The sequence below is a fragment of the Plectrocnemia conspersa genome, unplaced genomic scaffold (assembly GCF_051122295.1).
Source record: "Plectrocnemia conspersa isolate PC_06_02 unplaced genomic scaffold, ASM5112229v1 ptg000008l, whole genome shotgun sequence".
In the NCBI taxonomy this organism is placed as follows: Eukaryota; Metazoa; Arthropoda; class Insecta; order Trichoptera; family Polycentropodidae; genus Plectrocnemia; species Plectrocnemia conspersa.
In genome coordinates this window covers 22,984,824-23,006,666 of record NW_028277172.1, presented here as the reverse complement: position 1 = coordinate 23,006,666, position 21,843 = coordinate 22,984,824, and the positions used below count along the sequence as shown (strand labels likewise).

At 29.4% G+C, this 21,843-nt stretch overlaps 1 protein-coding gene across 23 annotated transcripts in view; it reads left to right on the top strand.

The window, feature by feature from the left end:
- The window catches only part of f (espin protein forked), a 55,677-nt gene extending 35,072 nt beyond the window's left edge, over positions 1-20,605 (top strand). For 3 of the 23 annotated variants that reach the window (XM_088189953.1, XM_088189939.1, XM_088189947.1), the window contains 10 exons: positions 9,571-9,754; positions 9,820-10,002; positions 10,063-10,176; positions 10,241-10,448; positions 10,505-10,714; positions 10,832-11,039; positions 11,101-11,438; positions 15,591-16,234; positions 19,637-19,839; positions 19,895-20,605. In XM_088189953.1, coding sequence (XP_088046079.1) covers positions 9,571-9,754; positions 9,820-10,002; positions 10,063-10,176; positions 10,241-10,448; positions 10,505-10,714; positions 10,832-11,039; positions 11,101-11,438; positions 15,591-16,234; positions 19,637-19,839; positions 19,895-20,234 — 2,632 coding nt within the window. In that variant the 3' untranslated portion in view covers positions 20,235-20,605. The remainder of the gene's footprint in view (positions 1-9,570; positions 9,755-9,819; positions 10,003-10,062; positions 10,177-10,240; positions 10,449-10,504; positions 10,715-10,831; positions 11,040-11,100; positions 11,439-15,590; positions 16,235-19,636; positions 19,840-19,894) is intronic. The other 20 variants (XM_088189955.1, XM_088189940.1, XM_088189948.1 and 17 more) reach the window with 7 other exon arrangements.
- Positions 20,606-21,843: the final 1,238 nt, after the last annotated feature.

The following is a 21,843-nucleotide window of genomic DNA, read 5'->3' as shown; positions in this document are numbered from 1 at the left end:
TTTTTCACATTTTTTTTTTTATAAAATAGTGCGAGTAAAAAATCCCTTCCTGCGCGAAGTAAATAAAAGTGTACATATAAAAAAAATGTGAAAAACTCCTGAAGATGCCGGGAAAATCGCCGGCGAAATATAGAGGAACTAATTCAAACGCGAGAAAATCACGTAATTAAATTTTCTTATATATATTGTATATATATATATATATATATATATATATATATATATATTTTTTTTTTAATTTTTTGAATTTTTACGCGGCATAATATTTAAGAAAATTTAATTACGTGATTTTATCGCGTTTGAATTAGTTCCTCTATATTTTGCCGGCGATTTTCCCGGCATCTTCAGGAGTTTTTCACATTTTTTTTATTATAAAATAATGCGAGTAAAAAATCCCTTCCTGCGCGAAGTAAATAAAAGTGTACATATAAAAAAAATGTGAAAAACTCCTGAAGATGCCGGGAAAATCGCCGGCGAAATATAGAGGAACTAATTCAAACGCGAGAAAATCACGTAATTAAATTTTCTTATATATACAATATACATATATATATATATATATATATATATATATATATATATATATATATATATATCTTTTTTTTTTAATTTTTTGAATTTTTACGCGGCATAATATTTAAGAAAATTTAATTACGTGATTTTATCGCGTTTGAATTAGTTCCTCTATATTTTGCCGGCGATTTTCCCGGCATCTTCAGGAGTTTTTCACATTTTTTTTTTATAAAATAATGCGAGTAAAAAATCCCTTCCTGCGCGAAGTAAATAAAAGTGTACATATAAAAAAAAATGTGAAAAACTCCTGAAGATGCCGGGAAAATCGCCGGCGAAATATAGAGGAACTAATTCAAACGCGAGAAAATCACGTAATTAAATTTTCTTATATATACAATATATATATATATATATATATATATATATATATATATATATATATATATATATATATATATATATATATATATATATTTTTTTAATTTTATATAAATCAGTTTAATAGTATTCTCGAATCTTTGTAGAATATATATATTTTATTATTATACATTAGTTTATATATACGAGGATTATCTGAAAAGTTTCAAGACTCAACATTTAATATACGGAAACTGAGCTTTATATGTGTTTAAATAATTATACATAACGAATCATAGTAAAATATATTGTAGAAGAACTTAAAAATACCACTTTAAGACTAAAATATTCTGTTGAAGCAAAATTTTTCACAAAAACTAAAAAACAGAATTTTTACAAAAATCAGAACGTAATGCTTCTTAAAAGTCAAATGTAATTCATATAAAAGTTATTTATTTACTTCACAGTAATTCTTTATAAAATAAATATAATTAAACGTAGAGTTTTCAGTACGTTTTTAGCTTAAAAACATTTTTTTTATAAAAAATAGTTTTTACTGGACGTATGCTTAATCATTGATAAAGTATCCCTTAGTTCTTATAAATTTTATATAATTGACAAATCACTTCATTTATGAATTCTCGAAAAGTTCATAATATAGTAAATATATATAATTTTACGCGGACTTCTTAAATATGTAAACTATATAAATAAAAAATATCAATCAGTTGTTTCGAATACATCAAACCTTTTATTTATATTTTCTTTGTCTTCGACAGATTAAGAAATCTGTTTAACACTTATTTTCCTATTTTATGGTTACAACACCTTCGATTGATATTATTTATGTTCATGAAAAAAAATTGCAAAGTATGGTTTTAATATTTTAATAATTCCGTGTAAAAATAAAATATTTATTATAAGATCAAATTCTTGAAAATTAAATAATGAAACGAACCTTTTCTCTAGAATTTACAAAAATAAAATATAAGTATCTAATTGTTGAAGTGGATTTTAAGCGAAATTTATACCAAAATCAAAAGGGCAAAATCTACCCATAAATCAAAAAAATTGTTCAAAATAAAACTAATGATACAGCTGATCATTATACATATTTATTTTATCTTTGTTTTAAATAGTATCTGTACAGTTTAGTTTACGCTGTCGTATAGATTATCCACAACTATTTTTTTGAATGGATGTCTTGATGATTATACTTCAATCTATTGATATACCGTAGATTTAATCGCTTTTGACATTTCATCCCTTCTCAAATATAGCATTTCATCCTCATTCTCTGATAGACTAGGAATCTTAACTAAATAAGAAAGGCAAAGGATATAAATTATCTGTCTATCTTAACTTCTTCTTACCCAGATATTATTAGTTCGATTTGATTGTTACGTTAATATTGTTCATTATTTTTGAATACAGCATTTCATCCTCATTTTTTGATAGTCTAAGAATCTTAACCAGATAGTATTTAACTGAATTCACAGATCGATTTAATATATCATATATGGATTTCTACAATATAATCTTGCAGGCAGCATATCTATATTAATTAACTAAAGTCACGCTAAAGAGTTACATTACACAAGTCGCAATAAGTATGATGCAAATATGGGACAAATTATTGCTAGCCCCGATTATCTTAGAATTTGCTCCAGATGAATGTACGAAACGGGGAAAACCTGCTCGAAATGTAACATGTAATCGAGTATGGGCATGATCTACCGGTTGAGTGATAATGTCTAGGTCTAGGTTATATGGCAGTGTTTCTTGAACGTTTTGAAAGTCTTATTATTATCAATTCAATGCTCATGATAACATAACAATTTTTTGATAATGTTTGGTAAAGAAAATATTGAAATATGAAAAGAAAATTTTGATTTCATTTTCTAATAATATATTTAAATATTGGGAAGCGCTTAACGTGCATTTAATTATTTATATTAAACTGAAATTATTACATAAAAAAAGATTGCGTGGCGAAAAGTCATTCACACGTTCGAAACAATTACTTTCCAAAAATTGATTACATACATTATACTATTCGAATTTCAATTGTATCAAATGTATAATAACAATTAAAGCAAATAATACACTATATAATCTCTCCAGATAGTTCTTGCATCACTAAAAATATAAATATATAAATGTTACATACACTTAATTAAATAATGTATCAATTTATTTATATAATAAAATATATTTGTACTTAAAAATACTTAGAACGTATTATTTCTTTAAAATTTGCAAAAGCTTTTAATAAAATTTCTAATCCATATTATTGTAATGTTACTTACAAGTTAATATGAATGTTTGATTGAAGATAAATTACAAATAATTTACAATAATTTAAAACATGTGCTTATCTGATAAGTAGATTAATATTAATAATATCTTTAACTAGAATTGCAGCACACACATAATTTATTTTAAATTACTATAAAATTATTAGTAAAATTGAATAAGTCGAAAAATGACAATAAAAATACGAAGCTGTTAAATATTTTTAAATAATTTTTATTTTTTATTTTTTTAGTTGTTAAATATTTATTTTAATATATACATATATATTGATTAAATTTACAAACATATTACTTCAATATATTATTGAATTGATTATTTGAAATACTGTTATATTTTCAATAATATAATAAATTATCTAAGCAAAAATTATTAATATTTTAAATCCACTGATCGCGTAGCGAGAAAAAAATATTTTTGTAAATTTACAACTAAATACAAATTATGTAGAAACGGAGTAAAAGATGCATAACATATTAATTCGTTTTTCCTATATATATATAATATATATATATCTGAATTCTAACACATTATATATTATTAAAATGTCGAAGTAACTAATTATAAAAATACGGTTATCTCAGTTTCACACATTTAGAAGTTATTCAAATTTATTTCACATAAAAGATCATATTTATAACATATTCTGTTTGTTGGTCTACTGATAATTTATAAGTAAAATTTTGTTAATATTCTAGAGCAGTCAATTCATTTTCAAGTAATATGAAGAAGCATCAGAATATTTCAATAACTTAATAAATAAAGGACTAATTCTTTTTTGTAAAATATATGATAAACTTTCGTTTCACTTTTTCACAATCTTCACAAATTTTATGACACACTACTTATTTTGCATAAACAAGTGTAGAAATAAATATATTACACAAACTTAAATTTCATTATTATATTAAGTCTATTATCCGTAAACATCAAGCAAAAAACTCAGCGTGGAAAAAAATATATTATACTTGTCAAACACAAAGTGAAAACTTAATCCGAGCGGCGTTAATTTTCCTCTTGTTCCGCTACAAGTGTATTTTTTACAATCGTTAAATGCTACTTTCTGATTTGCGATATACACACATTAGATTAGATAATTTTGCCACAGTTGCACTAAATTTCATCCTGAAAATAAAATATGTCTCTAATACTCAACATAGCGTAAACATATAATAGTTATGAACTATTCAACGACTAAATGTAACCAAAGCGTCGATTAGTCTCCGGGGATCGTTAAAACTGTATAATAGAACCGTTCGTGTCGTCTAGATCCACAAACCCACTTGTCCACGAATGGATGCTGAATAATTGCTCTTTGACTTTCGATGTTGTTTTGCATCTGAACAGCTAAGCAGACTAAACTGGTCTACTTAGATATTATTTATAATGCGAGTGCAACAAATCGTTAATCGCTCGCGTGTCTGTCCAACCACCGTGACAGTTTTCCCGGTTTGTCTCCTTCACCTCGAATGAGATTATCGCAGAATCTAATTTCTTCATATGGAAGTCTTTCAACTGTTTCATTTTTTAAGCAACATTGACATTTAAGTCTGAATGGAAAATCAATATTAATTATTAATTTGAGATTTTTTTTAATATAATATTTAATAATGGCAGCAATTATTTTTTCAATTAGAGAATGTTGCTTTGGCAGAGACGTAGTTTTAATAGTGCAAATTATTAAATATTAGAGTCTGATTACAACACTAAACAGGAAATTAAACCTAACAAGAGCGTTTATCGTCTACATTCATTTCCTTTTCATAATTATTTATCTACTAGTTTTAATATCGATTGACTTATCTAGATACGACAAATTAGATTATCCAAGATTTTGGACGCAATGGAACAATATTTGTAATAAACATAATAAACACATATCCGAGCTGAACCCATTAAAAATAAATATATTTTAATTACACATATTAAACGATTAATACAATTTTAAAAAATGTAGTATTTGCTAATAATTTCTTTTAAATTTAATTATGTCTTAAGAATAATACAAATGCAATTTTTAATAACTTGTTATTAAGACAGTTTAGCATATTTTATATCAACGTATAATATTTTTGGCAAAAACAGAAATTATATGCCTTTTTTAAAACATGGTTTGACACAAATTAACCACTGTGTTATATCTTAATTTATATTTGTTTTAGTGTTCAAAATATATATTACCTAATAATATTTTGTCTGATTTTATATAATACAACAATATTATTTTCAAGCGGCATAATTCAACGGTGGTTTTAAAAATGTATGTTTATAAATAATTAAAAATAATTTTTTTTCCACGTATGATTTTAAATTAGCATATTGTAATAATGACAAAAATTTGCAAATCACAAATTATAAACCAAAATAATGTTATAACAAAAAATTATTGATTTTAATTTTAAAACATTAAAAGCCTTTGGAACGACTATTAAACATTAAAATATTGTAGTAAAATACTATACACACTATTTAAACATAGATATGTCATAGTAAATCGTAAAAAATCATTATAAAAAATTTACGATTTTTTTTAAAACAATGATTTTTGTAGCAATTTTAATCGCAAAAAATATTTTTTTCTGAATAGAAAATATCCATAGGCTTATTAATATTAAGTAATTTATAAATATTTAAAACCAAAACATTAATAAATCAAGAGATATCACCATTTTAAAAAGTGGTTAGTTTGTGTCATCCCGTATGTTCAAGAAGACTTTTCAAAAATTGTATTTGCTTCCTAAAATCTTAGATTTTAGTTTACATTTCAATTAAGTGTGCACAAGTTACTAAGTATATATCAAAATATATAAAAACAAATATGATTTACTATCAGTGGCGTAGCTAGGGTGTGTGCCACCCGGGGCAATCCTTAAAATTGCCCTTCCCCCCTCCCCATACATTTTTTTTGCAGGCTCATAAAATCAGCATTACTTAAAATAATAAATTTATTATTATTAAGCCTTTGCTATTCGTAGATTTACATAAATTTTAGGGTTATTTCAGGGTTAAGAAACACACTAGACGATTCCATCACGAATATGCCGCCCCCAAGCAAGTGCCGCCCGGGGTGCCCCTTCCCCCCCCCCCTCCCATAGCTACGCCACTGTTCACTATTATTTATTTATGAATATTTTCAAACCAAAAACCAAAAAACTTAGTTTTTTGTAATTATAAAATTAAATTTTAATTTTTAAATAAATTAATATAATAAAATACAATATGTAATAATATGTCATAGTGAGTCATGAAAATTTAATTAAAAAAGAAGTTATTGATATTAAATGTAATTAAAAAAAATTAAGAATTTTATCAAAACAATAAGTTGAAAATTAAACATTTTTGTAACGATTTAAATCTCAAAAATATAACTTTTCCTGATCATAAAATTCTTAAATCAAATCTAGCCTGAATTTTTTTGATGTTTTCACGTAAAATATATGTCATATTAGTAAATCGTAAAAATTAAATTAAAAATTACATTTACGAATTTTATCAAAACAACTAAACAATTTTTAACGACTATCTATAATATCAAAAAAATGCGTTTTTCTCGTTAGAAAATTAATATTTATAACATATCGTAAAACTTGAAGTGAAAAATAAGCTTCGTATTATTATATGTTATAGTAAATCAAAAAAATGCAATTAAAAAATAATTTTATGAATTTAATAAAAGCAAAATATTTAAAAATTCAACAAATTTTCTAGTGACCCAAAAAAAACACTTTTTACTCAGAAAACACATTTATATTGTTAAGTTAAGTATTTAAATGAGTACAGAATATACTATATATTAATAAATGTCATAGTAAATTATAAAAATGTCATTATAAAGAAATTTTGCAAATTTTATCAAATCATAAAGTTGAAGAACAAAGCATTTTTAATGGCGACTTTAATCTCAAAAATTATATTTTTTCTGATCAGATTTTATTTTAATTTAGTGTGGCCTAAAACCTAAATATTTAAATATACGTTGTATATGTCACAGATAATCGTACAAATGCAATAAAAATATAATTTTACGATTTGTATCAAAAATTTAAACAAAAAAACTAAACTTTTTTGTAGCGACTTGAATCTTAAAATTTTTTTTTTTTCATCAGAAAATTCATATTTATATTGTGTATTATATCGTAAAATTAAAAAATATATTGTGTATTATAACACAATATGTTATAGTAAATCGTAAAAATGCAATTAAAAAAATAATTTTACGAATTGTATACAAAACAAGAAGCTAAAATACTAAGCATTTTTTGTAGTTATTTTTATCTAAAAAAAATATCACATTTCCTAATTAGAAAATTGATATTTATATAGTATATAATATCGTTAAACTTTAGTGTAAAATATACTACGTATTATAATATATGCAATTAAAATATAATTATACGAATTTTATCCAAAACAATATGTTAAATTTGAGTATGTTCAATCTCAAAAAATCAGTCTTTCTAATAAAAAAATATATTTATAACATATCCTAAGACTTTAGGATTAAAATAAGTGCAGAATATAATACATATTATATTATGTTATAATCAATCTTAAAAATGCAATTAAAAAATAATTACGAATTGTATCAAAACAAAAAGATAAAAAGACTATGATTTTCACCGTTTTTTTTAAAAAAAAACATATTTATAAATGGGAGCTTATTGGCCGTTATACAAATAATTTGTTGATTCCAGCAACATAAAAGAGTTTCTAATCTTTTGATAATAAAATCATAAATAACGGATCTTAAAAGCCAAACCAATTATTTTCCATGTTTTTTTAAATTAATCAGTGATAAATTATAGTTTTTCACTATTTTATTTATCATGAACATTTCTCCTTACTGTTTATATAAATAATCTGGCAATGAATTTAAGCTGCAATTTATTCTTAATTTACAGAGAAGAAACAGATCACTAAACTTTGATTGGAAATTGCTATTATTAAGTCGCAGCGAGCTTCTATTTTTATCAGCCATATTTACTTGACGAATAATTAGTATTATATATAAATTAAATTTGGATAGAAAAAATGATTGAAAATCTATTGCATACAAATATTATGAAATAATATAGTATTTTCATTTACCATCAATCAAAAATATTGTGGTTATCATTATTGATTGTCTTTATACCCCTCGAAACGAATTGAATCCACTCGAATAGGAATCGAGGTTAGTTAAGCGCGTATTCTTCGATTTAGAAATTCGTAATTGGAGATAAATGGCTCGACGACGTCGATCAATTGCACTTTCTAACGATTTAAAAGTGTTATAAAGCGGCGATTTGTAAATCGGATCGAACCCCCATATCACAAAGAACGGTAACGACTCGAAATACGAGCGAAACCAGTGAAAGTGTACTCGAATTAATCGCCGTATTATTTTTTACGGTAAAAGTCGGCTACCGTCTTCATTTCGGTCGGACAATCAGTTGCGTCAGATCGCGATGACCTAAGATAGAAGGAAAAGTGGAAATTTGCATACGAGGGAGTGAAGAATCAAAGATTCGATTTGTTTTTAACATTAATTTACTTTGTGGTTAAAAGCATATCAAAACATATCCTTAAAATGAATTTGCATCATTTTAATATGACCATAAATATATATTTATATTTTATTATCATTGCATTTTAAATCAAATATAGTTCATATTAATTTGTGTTATATAATGTTTAATTTGCATTTTTTAACATTGCGATAATTACAAAACATATCTCCTTCTTACTGTATTACTAAAAGTTTTTTGTGGCACTAAAAACCCAGCTCTAATTTAATTGGGCTTTTTATTGTCAATGCGTACAATGACTTTTTTTCTGTAAACGTCATGAAAATTCAGTTTTAGTGACACAAGCTGACTTTGATATTATTATATTTAACACAGCCTATTTTTTATTTAAAATATATTTTACTGTATACATTATTTAGGTATGTTTAACACATACTTAACTTTGATTTGACAATGAGTCGTGAGATTCATAATATTAGCTGATGCTGTCTTATTTTTCTAACAATACATTGCGTCAGACTATGACTTCAGATTGAAGGAAAAGTGAAAATTTATATAGGTCGCCCGGTGGCGAAAACGCACCGTTTTCTATAAATCCGGTCCAGACGCGTTTCTCGCTCGTTAGCTTTCGTTTCGAAGCAAATATCGCTCAAGATTCTCTTTCTATCGCCGGGGAAAATTCGATCCGTCAAGACGTGCTCATGAGGACTCAATACCGTTCCAACTTGGGCCTTTTTGAGCGCCTCGTCTACTTCCTAGCCCTCTTGTACCACAAGTATCTGGGGATTCATCCCAAGATGGGAGTCAAGAAGCGGTAGTGATATAGATTTAACATATATTTATATATCAGTACTTATATGTATTTCATTGTATTTTTCAGTGCCAACACCCAAATGGACAATGACGTCACACCTGTGTATCTAGCAGCTCAAGAGGGCCACTTGTCAGTGCTGCGGTTCCTCGTCGAAGAAGCCGGAGGGTCTCTTTTAGCTAGAGCTAGAGATGGCATGACACCCTTGCACGCAGCTAGCCAGATGGGATGCTTAGACTGCCTCAAATATATGGTGAGTCAAGCTTTGAATTATCATAATCAAAAACTACTATAATAAATATTTACTTTACATTAAAGATCCTCGAACAAGGAATTGATCCTAATCTAAGAGACGGCGATGGAGCGACTCCCCTACATTTTGCAGCATCCAGAGGACACCTCTCCACAGTACGCTGGCTGCTAAGTCACGGTGCTAGGATAAGCTTAGACAGATTCGGAAAATCGCCTATCAATGACGCAGCTGAAAATCAGCAAGTTGAAGTAAGTCCAAGATTACGAGATTAAATCATAGACTTTGATTAACACTTATTATTGTTTCAGTGTTTAAATGTTTTGGTGCAACACGGTGCAGCTATGGATGGTAGAGAAACACATAAATCTCTATCTGGCTATAAAGGAGTACACTCATGTGCTTGCAGATCTAGTGATAATGCTGTAAATATTTAGTTTAAAATAATATGTTCAATCAAATTATATAATATTATAAATATATTTTCAGTGCTCTCTACCGGATTGTATCAACTCAAATCGCAGGCGCTCCCAATCTGCTTCTCGCATCCCTCCAGAACCTTTTTATCTTCATCCTCCAGTTAGTGGCAACTCGACTATTAGAAGCTCGTTAGCACCGGCTCACGCCCCATCCGATGGACTATACGTTAATCCAATGAGATCTAGAATTGCAGCTTCGTCAGGAGAGGAAAGCTCTGGTGCGTCCATTTCAGCTGTTTATCTTATACGTTCTTTCGATAGCGACTCAGTATAGGGGTTTTTGCTCTAGGCGGTTCGAGCAACTCTTCAGGCGTCGGAGAAAGCTTCTACTTGCATAATCCACAAGAGTTGATCTACAATAGGGTGAAGGATCTGTTTGAAGGCAAATCCGGGCAAGGTTCGATTGTATCTGAGAGTGCTTCTTCTAAGAGGAGCAGACATAGAGAACTGGAAGCGACAATGCGAGTCTGCAATGGAACGGCAGGTAAGAATGTTTAATATTATTACTATTCGTAGCATAGTCATTTTATTCTGAGTGTTACCGAACTCATTGCAGTTTATTATTAATATTTATATTGAACCCATTTGGTTTGATTCATAGTGAAAGCTGAGGTGCATTCATCTAGTTCAGGAGCTGGATCTGATGGTAATTTATCCTCATCAGATTTCTCAGATAAGTCGGCAGATAGGATGAAGGAGCGCAACAACAACAGAGATCATGATTATGAAGATATATATCTGGCAAGAGATGAGAATAGGTCTATATACGGAGGACAGTCTGCTAGGCAGTCCAGGAATGGCATTGATAGGTGAGCATTCAAATTTGATTGAAACCGATCTAGAGCGATTGTTGAAATGAAAAACTTTTAGAGAGGCCAAGCAGAACAAGAAGAACGCGGAAGAGTCGGTCAAGACGTCCAAGCAGAACGGGTATGCGTGCAAAGTGCAAAAAGTGATTGAGAGGAGAGCCTCGCAGCAGCATCCCGCACCACCTCAACAGCCTCCGTCAAATTCTGGAGAGTCGGGCGTGTCTAGCGCTAGTGACGTGGGTAGTTCTTCCGACGATGGTGCTGAGAGGGTGGAGATTGGAGGAAAAAGCGCCCTACATAGAGCTGCTTCGGCTCCGGCGGCCAGTGTCCCTCCGCCGCCGCCTCCGCCCCCCGTTGCGCCCCCAAGTGATAGGATAGTAGAGCAGTCTGAGAGGACAGGTAATTAATCATATTATTTAAATCAAATAAAGCATTTATAAACGAAATACATTCTTATCTAAAAATGTTGATTCACGAACTTTTTTTCAGACGTTTGAAAGTGTTTTTTTTTGGTGTGTTAATTTGCACTTTTCGATTAAGATCAACATATGGTTTGTGTGCATTCGAGATCGAATTAGAAATTCATAGTTTTAATTAGTAAGTTTCTAAGAATGAAAAACGCGAATAATTTAAAAGTATCTAATAATACATTAAAATATTCTTGATCTTAAATTTATTCTAAAAATATTTCTGCACATTTTATTTGTACTTCTTACATAATATTGTGAACTGGATTTTTTTAAGCAAGTGTTTCAAGTGATGAAATTGTTGCTCAATTATTTTCTTATGTACAAATGTCCTACCTGCGTAGATATAGTTAGCAACAACTTTTTTATCTTAAAAAAATTGCTCAAACTATTTTAACGCCCATTTATTTGCATCATTAGCTTCTGGTGAAAGACTCAAAAATATGTTTATGATACATTGAATTTTCTTTATAAAAATCACCACAATAAAAATATACAATTAAGGGATGTTATATTCTCGCCGTAAATCTAATTTATATTAAATAAAAAAAATTATGCTTTTAATAAAAACCGTCATTAGCATTTATTTATATATAAAATAAATAACAATTATTAACATATCACTGATTCCTAAATTTACAGTTTGGTGTTGCCACAATACTTAACCGCAGGTGTCGATTATTACCCCGTTGTAATTTATTGTATGTATAAATTAAAAAATCAATTATAAAGAAAAACAAATATACATATTAGACTTATCTGAATTTAACATTTAATTTTGCATTTAAATTAAGCTTGATGTCACTTGACAAAAACAATAAAAATATAATTTATTTGAGTATATCACAGTTTTAGGGTGAGGGGGGGGGGGTTAGTGGAATTTTAAGTGTAAAACAAATAGGAGTCTAGCTCAATGACATCCTGTGACATATATGGAGGTGTAAAAATTTCAAGAAAAACCTGTGCCATAATTTATGGATGTATAATGAAATTATATGCAACTGTCAATTGACAGGCGTGAAACGCTAAGTGGTGGTCTTTTTGGGACCGTTGTGAACGCCACTTAGTAAATCCTGTACGTCACCACAAATATTTCATTTCAAAATTTAGATTTAAAGCGAAACTATAAAATCATTTTTGAGCTTTCATTAGATTAGGTTGGTTTGCGTTAAAAATTTTTTTGTAAGGTTTGGGTTTGAACAGACATTTTGCAATTGGCAAATTGAGTTTCATTGACATTTTAGAGCAGCATATAATCTCACTAGCGAAAATATAACTTTCCGGTAAAATTCATATGTATCACTGTAACATATATCACAACAATAACATACTTGGTAAAAAAAATACAGTAGCAATTTTAGTATTATTATCTTTTCCTAATCTAAAAATTCATATTTTTATGTATAAATATCACCTTTAAATATGATATTTATATTTATTTATTCATTTTATATGTACCATGCAGCATAATATTTTGCAGTGATTCTCAATCTCTTTTGCGCCGCGGCAGTATATCGCTACAATGTGTTCCGAGTAGTTCTATAAATAAATTAAAAGACGCTACCATTTTTCTAATGTCATTTAACAAATAGTAAAAATTTATGAAAATTACTAATTATTATTAATAATAGTATAATAATATTTGCATCAATTTTTTTTTCATTTTTATGTGAAAATATTCTTAAGAATTCCGATTTTCTTTTTAAAATTAAAGTATTGCGTTTACTTCTATTTGATATTAAAATTCATTTATACCCATTTGTCTCAGGTATTCCTAGATTTTCCTAATTACATGGATGAAGATCGTGATGATTAACTTAAATTGAGCTAGGTCGTACATATTAAAATGAATTAATATTTAGCTACTCGCCTTATATAATATATTTAGAATATCATACCTCTATAAAATTTAATTAAATTAAGTCAGTCAAAATAAAACTTTGCACTTTACAAATTTGTACTAAATGTAATAATTTGCAATATAAATGTAATACTTTGCACTAAAAAAATAAATTGTACGTACAAAATGCGGCTCATTTCAGCTGTTTTTAGAGGGGGGGGGGTAGCAAAAATTCGGTCGTTTTTTAATATTCTGATTTCAATAAGATTCATAGTATGCTATTAAGTGAAATGCATTTTTTTAGTAAATTTAAAAGGGGGGTAAATGTCCCCTTCTTGCCCCCCCCCCCATGTAATACTTTTCAATATAAAAATTGCGCAACGCATTCCAGAAACACCATTTTAACTTTTTTCAGTGAGTGGGGGGGGGTAATAATTGGTCAGTCTGTGTTCGTTTTTTTATTATTTCGATTTTACCAAAATTTATAGTATTTCATAACATGACATGAATTTTTCTGTTCAAGTTCAAGGGGAGGGATGTCCCCTTTTTCCATATATAAAAATAGACCGTACGTGAAGCGTGTGGTCTATTTTTTAGAGTTTGTTTAATTAGGTGAGGTTTTGGTTTGAACAGAAAAAGAACATTTCGCAACTGTTAACAGATGTTAAGATTTTAGTGCAAGGTATTAAATTTATAGTGGAAACTATTTAAACCAAAGTGCAATTTAAAAACTTAATATTTAATTAGGGCTTGCAAAAAAACGATTTTCGGTTTTTACAAATCAAAAAGCGATTTTTTTTATTTAAAAAAATTATTTGTAAATATTTGTTTTAAATTATGCAAAAAAAAAACTAATTTCCTTCCTTATAAATTTAATATTCATGGGAAAATAACCAGAAATTTATAATAAAATGCAAGAAAAAAAGTGTTTTTTTTTTTTTCAAAGTAGATGTATAAATTAAGTTATATTTTTTTAAGAATTTGAAATAAATATAAAATACATTATAATGGACTATATCAAATTTATTGACAGGAAAAATACAAATGGATTATTGTGTTAAACAAAGCTTAAATTTGGAGGTAATATATTAAAAATATTTTAATACAAAAATCACTATATCATGAAAATATACGCAACTTCCAAACACTAAATGAAATTTTCAACTGATTTTTTAACTTGAAAAAAATACATTTTGAAAAAAAAACGAGGTAATATTGTATGAATATATTTTAAAAACACATATTATTCAGTATTTCTAATCTTCAACATAATTGATTATTTTAATATTTACCTCAACCATCTGACTTATCTACTGATGTACTTATCAGGTATTGGCCGAGCCTCTCACAAAAAAATAACCTAAAGAAAACCTTTAGGGTACGAATTTATTCATCGATTTTTTTCGTTATTTATAATTTTTGAGTAAAAATTAATAATAATCTTAAAAAAACGGTTTACCGAGTCAAAAAAAACGAAAAAACGATTAATCGGTTTCGATTTTAACCGGCTTGGAAGTCCTAACATTGAATATAAAATAACTAAACTCCTCATATTTATTGACAGTTAATTTAAATTTCATTAAATAGTGATTCAATAAAACATAGTACAAAAAAATAGGTCAAGTCAAAAACAACAAAAATTGATACTCTGAGATCTATTGTATCTTTAGCGATGACACATAATATTTGTAGCAAATATATAATATTGATGATCTTCATTGCTTCAATAGCTTATGTAAAAAGTGTTTCTCACATCTCGATACCTCTATTTTGATCTCAAATGCCTATGAGTTTTCTTAAATTTGTAAATTATCTCAAATTGTAATTTACTATTTATTTGTAATTGCATTAAATATCTTTTCTTAACATTAGATACTGAAAGTTCAGTGCGTTTTACTATTTTAGAAAATATTTGCATGCATGGAGTCAGAGTAGGAAAATTTTGTACTGACTCTTCAGCATATACACGATTCAATTAGTGTGTACGCGGCTTAAGAATGGTAGAAATGAAATAGGGGTGAATCGCCCCAGTTTTTCAGATAAGTCACCAGTGCGGAACCGAACCGCCGACCTCCTCTCGGATGCTGCTCACGTTCACGGTCCTTTAATTCCGCGCTGAAAAAACGACGACGAGAGCGCGCCGCTAACACACTTGCTCATCGGCGCCCCTCTCTCATTCCACCCACCTCCTCCGCCCGTCGCATCTGGCTCGTCTCTCTCTCCAATGACTCGGTTCTGTTTCAGAGAGCGGCGGAGAGCGAGCGCGCTCTGCGACGCCCCACCTCGTCAACAAGCAGCTGGCGCTGCCTTTCGTGCCTCCGAGCTTCCCTCACACCGGCGACTCCAACCGCCTGATCAAACCCTCCGAGTACCTCAAGAGCATCGGCGACCGGCGCTCGTCGGCCGCCTCCTCCAAGCAGTCGTCGGACGCCGAAGACAACTACATGGTGGTGTCGCAGCCCCCGGAGCGCTGCGCCAGCGAGGGCCCCAGCGTCTTCGCCCCGCCGCCTCCGCCGCCGCCGCCCTTGCTCCACTCCGCCACCAACGGAAGCCACCAAGAGAAGCACCCGGCCGAAGAGAAGCACCAGCCTTTATCGGCCATCAGCATCAAAGAGCTCAACAGCGTCCGTCTGAGGCGAACCGGAGATAAGATGCCCGCCTCCAAGACCCTATCTGCACCAGTGCGCAGCGTCAGCATGCAATGCTTAGCTACCACCGAGCCGTTCCAGGCTCAAAAGACAGACTTAATAGCAGAACTCAAGATGTCCAAAGACATCACCGGAATCAAGAAGATGAAGGTGGAGCGCGCCAAGATGGAGCATATGGTGGATCGAGAGGCGTATTCAGAGTTCACCAAACAGTTCACAGCCAGCAACTTCGTCGAAAAGGTTAGATAGTTCCTTGTTTTTGTTCATTCGTGACCTCAATTACTCGAGGGGTGTAAATCAGTCGTGGAAGTGGACCGTAGCATAACATGATTATGCTATTTGTACAATGATGTATTATGGAAATCTTCGGTCTTGATTGACAAATTGCATGGAAAGTAAGTCGAATATCTCTTATAATTAATTAGTTCAACTATCTATAATGACTTAATTTATGTGAGGCGATAGAATCTTTTACTTCCCTTATTGAAATGTAGCATGACGTCACACTAGTAATACTATAAAGTAGGTCAAACAGTGCACAGTGAGAGTTTTCAATGAAATTTGATCAAATAATTATATTTTTAATTGCTTTTACAAAAATCATATAATAGTTAAGCCGCGTAGGAAAAAAATATTAATTCGTTACAAATTAACTTTTATAATATCACTGTGGCATACTTAGATATTTTTGATTGATTTCAATAGAAATACAATGCAGTCTCTTAACTATCATCAAGAGAAAACCACCCAAAATCACCATGAGTCAAAAATATATCTATAATATATATGGAATGATTTCCTTTTAATTTTCCTAAAATAATGAACTTATAAATATCTAACTAGCTTTGTTAGCTAACCTAATTTTACATATTTTTATAAAATAACAGCTTTTCAAAAAACCGTAACTTCATTGAAAAATTTCAAAATTCAAAATATATAAAAGTCAAAAATGTCTGGTAATTGTGAGTTAGTATCATAAAACTTTTTTAAAAAACTGAACTTTTAAATATTTTGACTAAATTTATTAGCCTCTTTAGTCATCAATCTTGTTTCAAAATGGTGGCTATTCATAAAATTTAATAATTTACACCTACATAAAGGTTTTATAATAATAATTAAATTTATTTTGCCGTAGTTTTAATCATATTTAAATAAAAAATATTTGAAAAACTAAACTTTAAAATATTTCGGCTAAGTTTGTTAGCCAGTTTTATCTTTTATCTTATTTCAAAAATCTCATAACTTCCTTTGAAAAGTATAAAATTAAAAAATGTTTTAAAATAAAATGTGAGAGAATATGGTATTAAATTTCCATAAAACTATTTTGAAAACCCGATCTTTTAAATATTTTGGCTAAATTTGTTAGCAATTTTGTTTGCCTATTTTGTTTTAAAATGTCGGCTGTTCATAAAATTAAAAAAACATATTTTATTTAAAAAATCATTTAAAATCTCTATACACTTTTATTTATTATACAATATTTTAATAGGGCTATGATATTTTAATAATAATGAAAATCTTTCATCTTGTAGAGGCTAGTTATCAAACTTTACCAAAATTATTTAAAGATCAGTTTTTCAAAAGAGTTTATTTGAAATATAATTAAAACATCGAAAAAAAATAATTTATTTTTTATTATAAAACAATTATGACTAATAAATTTGTTTTTTTCCGTAGTTTTAATTAGATTTCAAATTAACATTTTTGAAAAACTGATCTTTTAAATATTTTGGTTAAAATGGAATAACTTTTTTCAAAATAGCGGCTTTTCGTAAAAAAAATAATGCTTTTTTTTATGTAAATGAAATACTTTTCTTAGAAAAATATTTTCTGTTAATTGTAACATAGTATGGTTTTTATCGTAGTTTTAACCAGATTATCATAAAACTTTTTTAATAACAATTAACAAATACAAATAATTTTAAAAAATACAAATAATTCAAAAAAATAAAATACCTAGCTTCTAGATAAAAAAAAAAGTAATAAGGGCAAAAATGCTTCACAATAAAATCTTAAGAAATCAGTAAAATATGGAATATTATGCATCTTAATTTGATTTTCATAAAACTTTTTTCATAACCAGTCTCTTCTTTCATGTTTCACAATGAGGGTAATTAAAAAAAATCATAATTCCGTTGATATAATTGTAGTGAAATAAGTTAAGAGTACAAATATGTTCTATAATATATTTAATAACTAAAAATAAAATTATTAACTAAAAAAGTCTAAAATATAAATTTTACACAATCTGATTCCTGCGGCTTTTGCCTGAAAGTTTTTTTTATGTTACGTAAGATTTTTGTTTTGAAGAAGTTTTGACCTTACTGAGCGTTCCCACTACAATTGTAATACTTTTGGCGTTAATTTTCTACTTCTTAGAAGTTTTTTGTGCAATTTTGCAATAGACAAAATCTGTTTTAATCTATTTTTACGTAGTAAAACCGTACCGTTGCTGACGTAGTGTGAACGCTCGGTTTTAGTAAAAAAAAAGCCGTTTCCTACTAGTCGCAAAAATCGTGTATATCAATATTTTGTAGTTGGTATAACACATTAATACAATATAACATGTAATCTTTTATCTGTTTCTCTAAGATTAACGAATATTGACAAAGTTATAGTAAAGAATCAAGTAGATTTTGTCTGTGAAAAGATAAATAATAATATTACTAATTTAAAATGTTTTCTTTAGCTTTTTTAGTATCAATGTGGAAGGAGTTAAATAAAAAATCTTATTTAGGTCTGTATTTTAGATTGGAAAGATATTTATTTTTAAATTTGTTTTGAAACATTAGTGTAGTGGATTGATTTTTAATTTAAAACGTGGTTAAAGTAAAAAATACCATTTAAGTCAGGACACAAGTCATATAAATTTTGTTTGTGTATGTAAAGAAAATATACATATTTTTTATAATCAGATACAAATCAAATTTGTCTGTGTGTGAAAAAAAAATATATATTTTTTATTTTGATTAAAAATTAGTATTGTAGATTTTTTTTTGACTTATCTCTTTGATCAATATTTTTACATAATTAATGCAAAAAATCCCAACAGTCACTGTCCATGAGAATCAGATAGATTTAGTCTGTTAGTATTAAATTTAGTAAATTGTTTTTAGAACATTAGTACTATGAAATGTGTTTTTTTTATTAATACAAATCTGACCATCATGACTTGACAGATTTCACCAATGCGTCATGATAGCTATACATTCATGATACTGCATAGTGATTTATGATATTAATGTTTACATTTCGTTGTAGACAATGTTTAAGTTTTATTAAATGTATATATCCTATACATAGTATACTAATAATATAGATACACAACTAAATGATGATTTCGTGGTTTCTTGCTTATGATTGAATAAAATGCATTTATCTTTTTTCTGAACTTGCTAACATCTTATGAGTGATTTATTATTTTCGTCGCAGCATTTCTCTTCTATCTCCAGATGTGTTTCAGATTATTAATGCGAAGATATGCTCAAAATGAATAACGATTATTGTTAAGTAAAATGACAATTGCTATGTATTTTAAATTGAATTATATATAATAGTATGAAGAAATTACTTGAAATTTATAAACATTGTAAAAATATACGATAAATTTTCAATCATTCGAAGAGCTAACAGATGGCGAAGTTACAGATTCCTGAGCGCGATCAAACGGGCAACGCGATTCCTGCCTGGAAGCGTCAGATGCTGGCGAAAAAGGCGGCCGAGAGAGCTCGCAAAGAGCTCGAAGAGAGGCTGGCGAAGGAAGCCGAGCAACGCAGACTGCAGGCCATCCCGGCTTGGAAGCGACAGCTGCTAGCCAAAAAGGAGGACACCGACAATAAACTCAAGTGACTAACTCTCTCTTCTATCTCACATCTAGAATCTGCTCGAAATGATAAGTAGCGACGCTTTCAGATCGTCGCTGTACACGCCCCGCGTGAGCGACCAAAGAGAGCCGGACCCCTGCTGGACCAGACCCCACCAGAGAGCTCTGTCCATAGACAACATCAACTTAGCGGTCGATTCTAACGAACGCAACGGAGACAAAGAGAACGACGGGTACGAAGATGACGACGAGCACGACCATCACTGCAATCATACGAACGGAAACGAAGACAACAACAACAACAACAACAACAGCAACAACAAACAGCTCGGCAGAGACTCGGACGACGACATCCAGATCATCCCGTGGAGAGCGCAACTCAGAAAGACCAACAGCAAACTCAATCTACTCGATTGATCGCGTATCTAAACATTTGTACATATATTATTATTTAATACTTATACGTAATTTTACCAATTCTCGTTGCAATATTAGACGTAAGGCATATTTGTACATATCCATACCCATGAATCATAATATAATTAATTATCATAGATCACGATACGATACATGGAACGGTGCGTCGTTTACGCTTTCACGGTAACGAGGTGCGCGGGGCAAAAACGTAGACTAATATTCCTATGTTAAACGAGTCTGAATTCTTAGCTGTAAGTGAGCGTGTGTACATTTACGATTTTATATTATTGTTGTTATTATTTTTATATCGTATTATAACTGCGTTGTGAACGAAATGTGTAACCTGAATAAAAATATACGTTTGAAAATGGCGCCGTTGTTTCATTTCACGTTTGACAGGAAACACATCAGCTGATATGCGAGTCTTAACACCGTTCAAAACGAGTATAGGCAAATTTATGTATTTTTTGCCGATGGGAGCAATTGACAGTTTTAATACAATTTAATTCATAAAAAACAAAAATTACTCAATTTTAAGATTAAATTGCTTATATACTTTTGTTTATATATCAGATAATATAATAATAAAGGGTAGTTATACGATTGTATTCGGTAGTGTAGTGGTGCCGGTACATTTTTCAATAACCGGAAGAATTTGTTTTTGACGTAATTTGACGTAACGAACAATAAAAATGGTGTTGTAATTTAGAGTGGTGCTCATAACTAAGAAAGAAGTGGCCATCCGCTATCACTGATAAACGCAACAATACACAAATATTTTACAAGGCATTTAATAAACGATAAATGAGCCGTATTTACATTGTCTAAAAGTGTCCAGAACTGTTATTTTGAAAATGACTAGCAAAAACTCATCCGCGTGATTGGTGCCGAAAAATAATAAGTACGAGTCTTGAATAATATTGGACTAAAGCTAACCAAAGTCATCAAAGCCCTGCTTCAGCTTTTTCACCACCCTGAGAAAAAAATATTTTTGCCTCCCTTTATAAATATTATATATTCATATTTTAAAACATAATTTTTTGAAGTTATTTTTAATAAGTAAAAACCTCATTTTTTAAAGAATAACAAAAAATATAATATGCTTTTAAACATTTAATTTCACAAAAGCACAAAGGCAATATAAAGGCATTGATATGTGCGCCGGAAACGACCGTCGATTATTGTTCGATTTTAAATGGTCTGCGGTAATTTAGTAATGTCATCGATGGTTTGCCCAACTTCTTAAATACCTGCGGAGTGTTGACAATGTACGACACGTCTATGTATTATATTTTTTATTTGATTTTATATTTTTTTTTTCTTTACACCAATTTTTGCCCGTCCACTCCTAAATCTGCCGCCCTCGAGCAAATTATAAGTTTGCCCCCCCCCCTGGATTTATACCTCTCCGTGGCGACTATTCTATATATACTATATGGCAATTCAAAAATAATTATTTTTTAATATTTAATTAATTACTTTTAGAATATCCGTCGTATTTGTATTACTTTCGGAGAAAAATATTGTAAAAAATGTAAAAATATGTACATAACAATAAGCTTACATAGAAATCAATTACAGCGTAATGGTTTTCATTTTGCTTACCTGA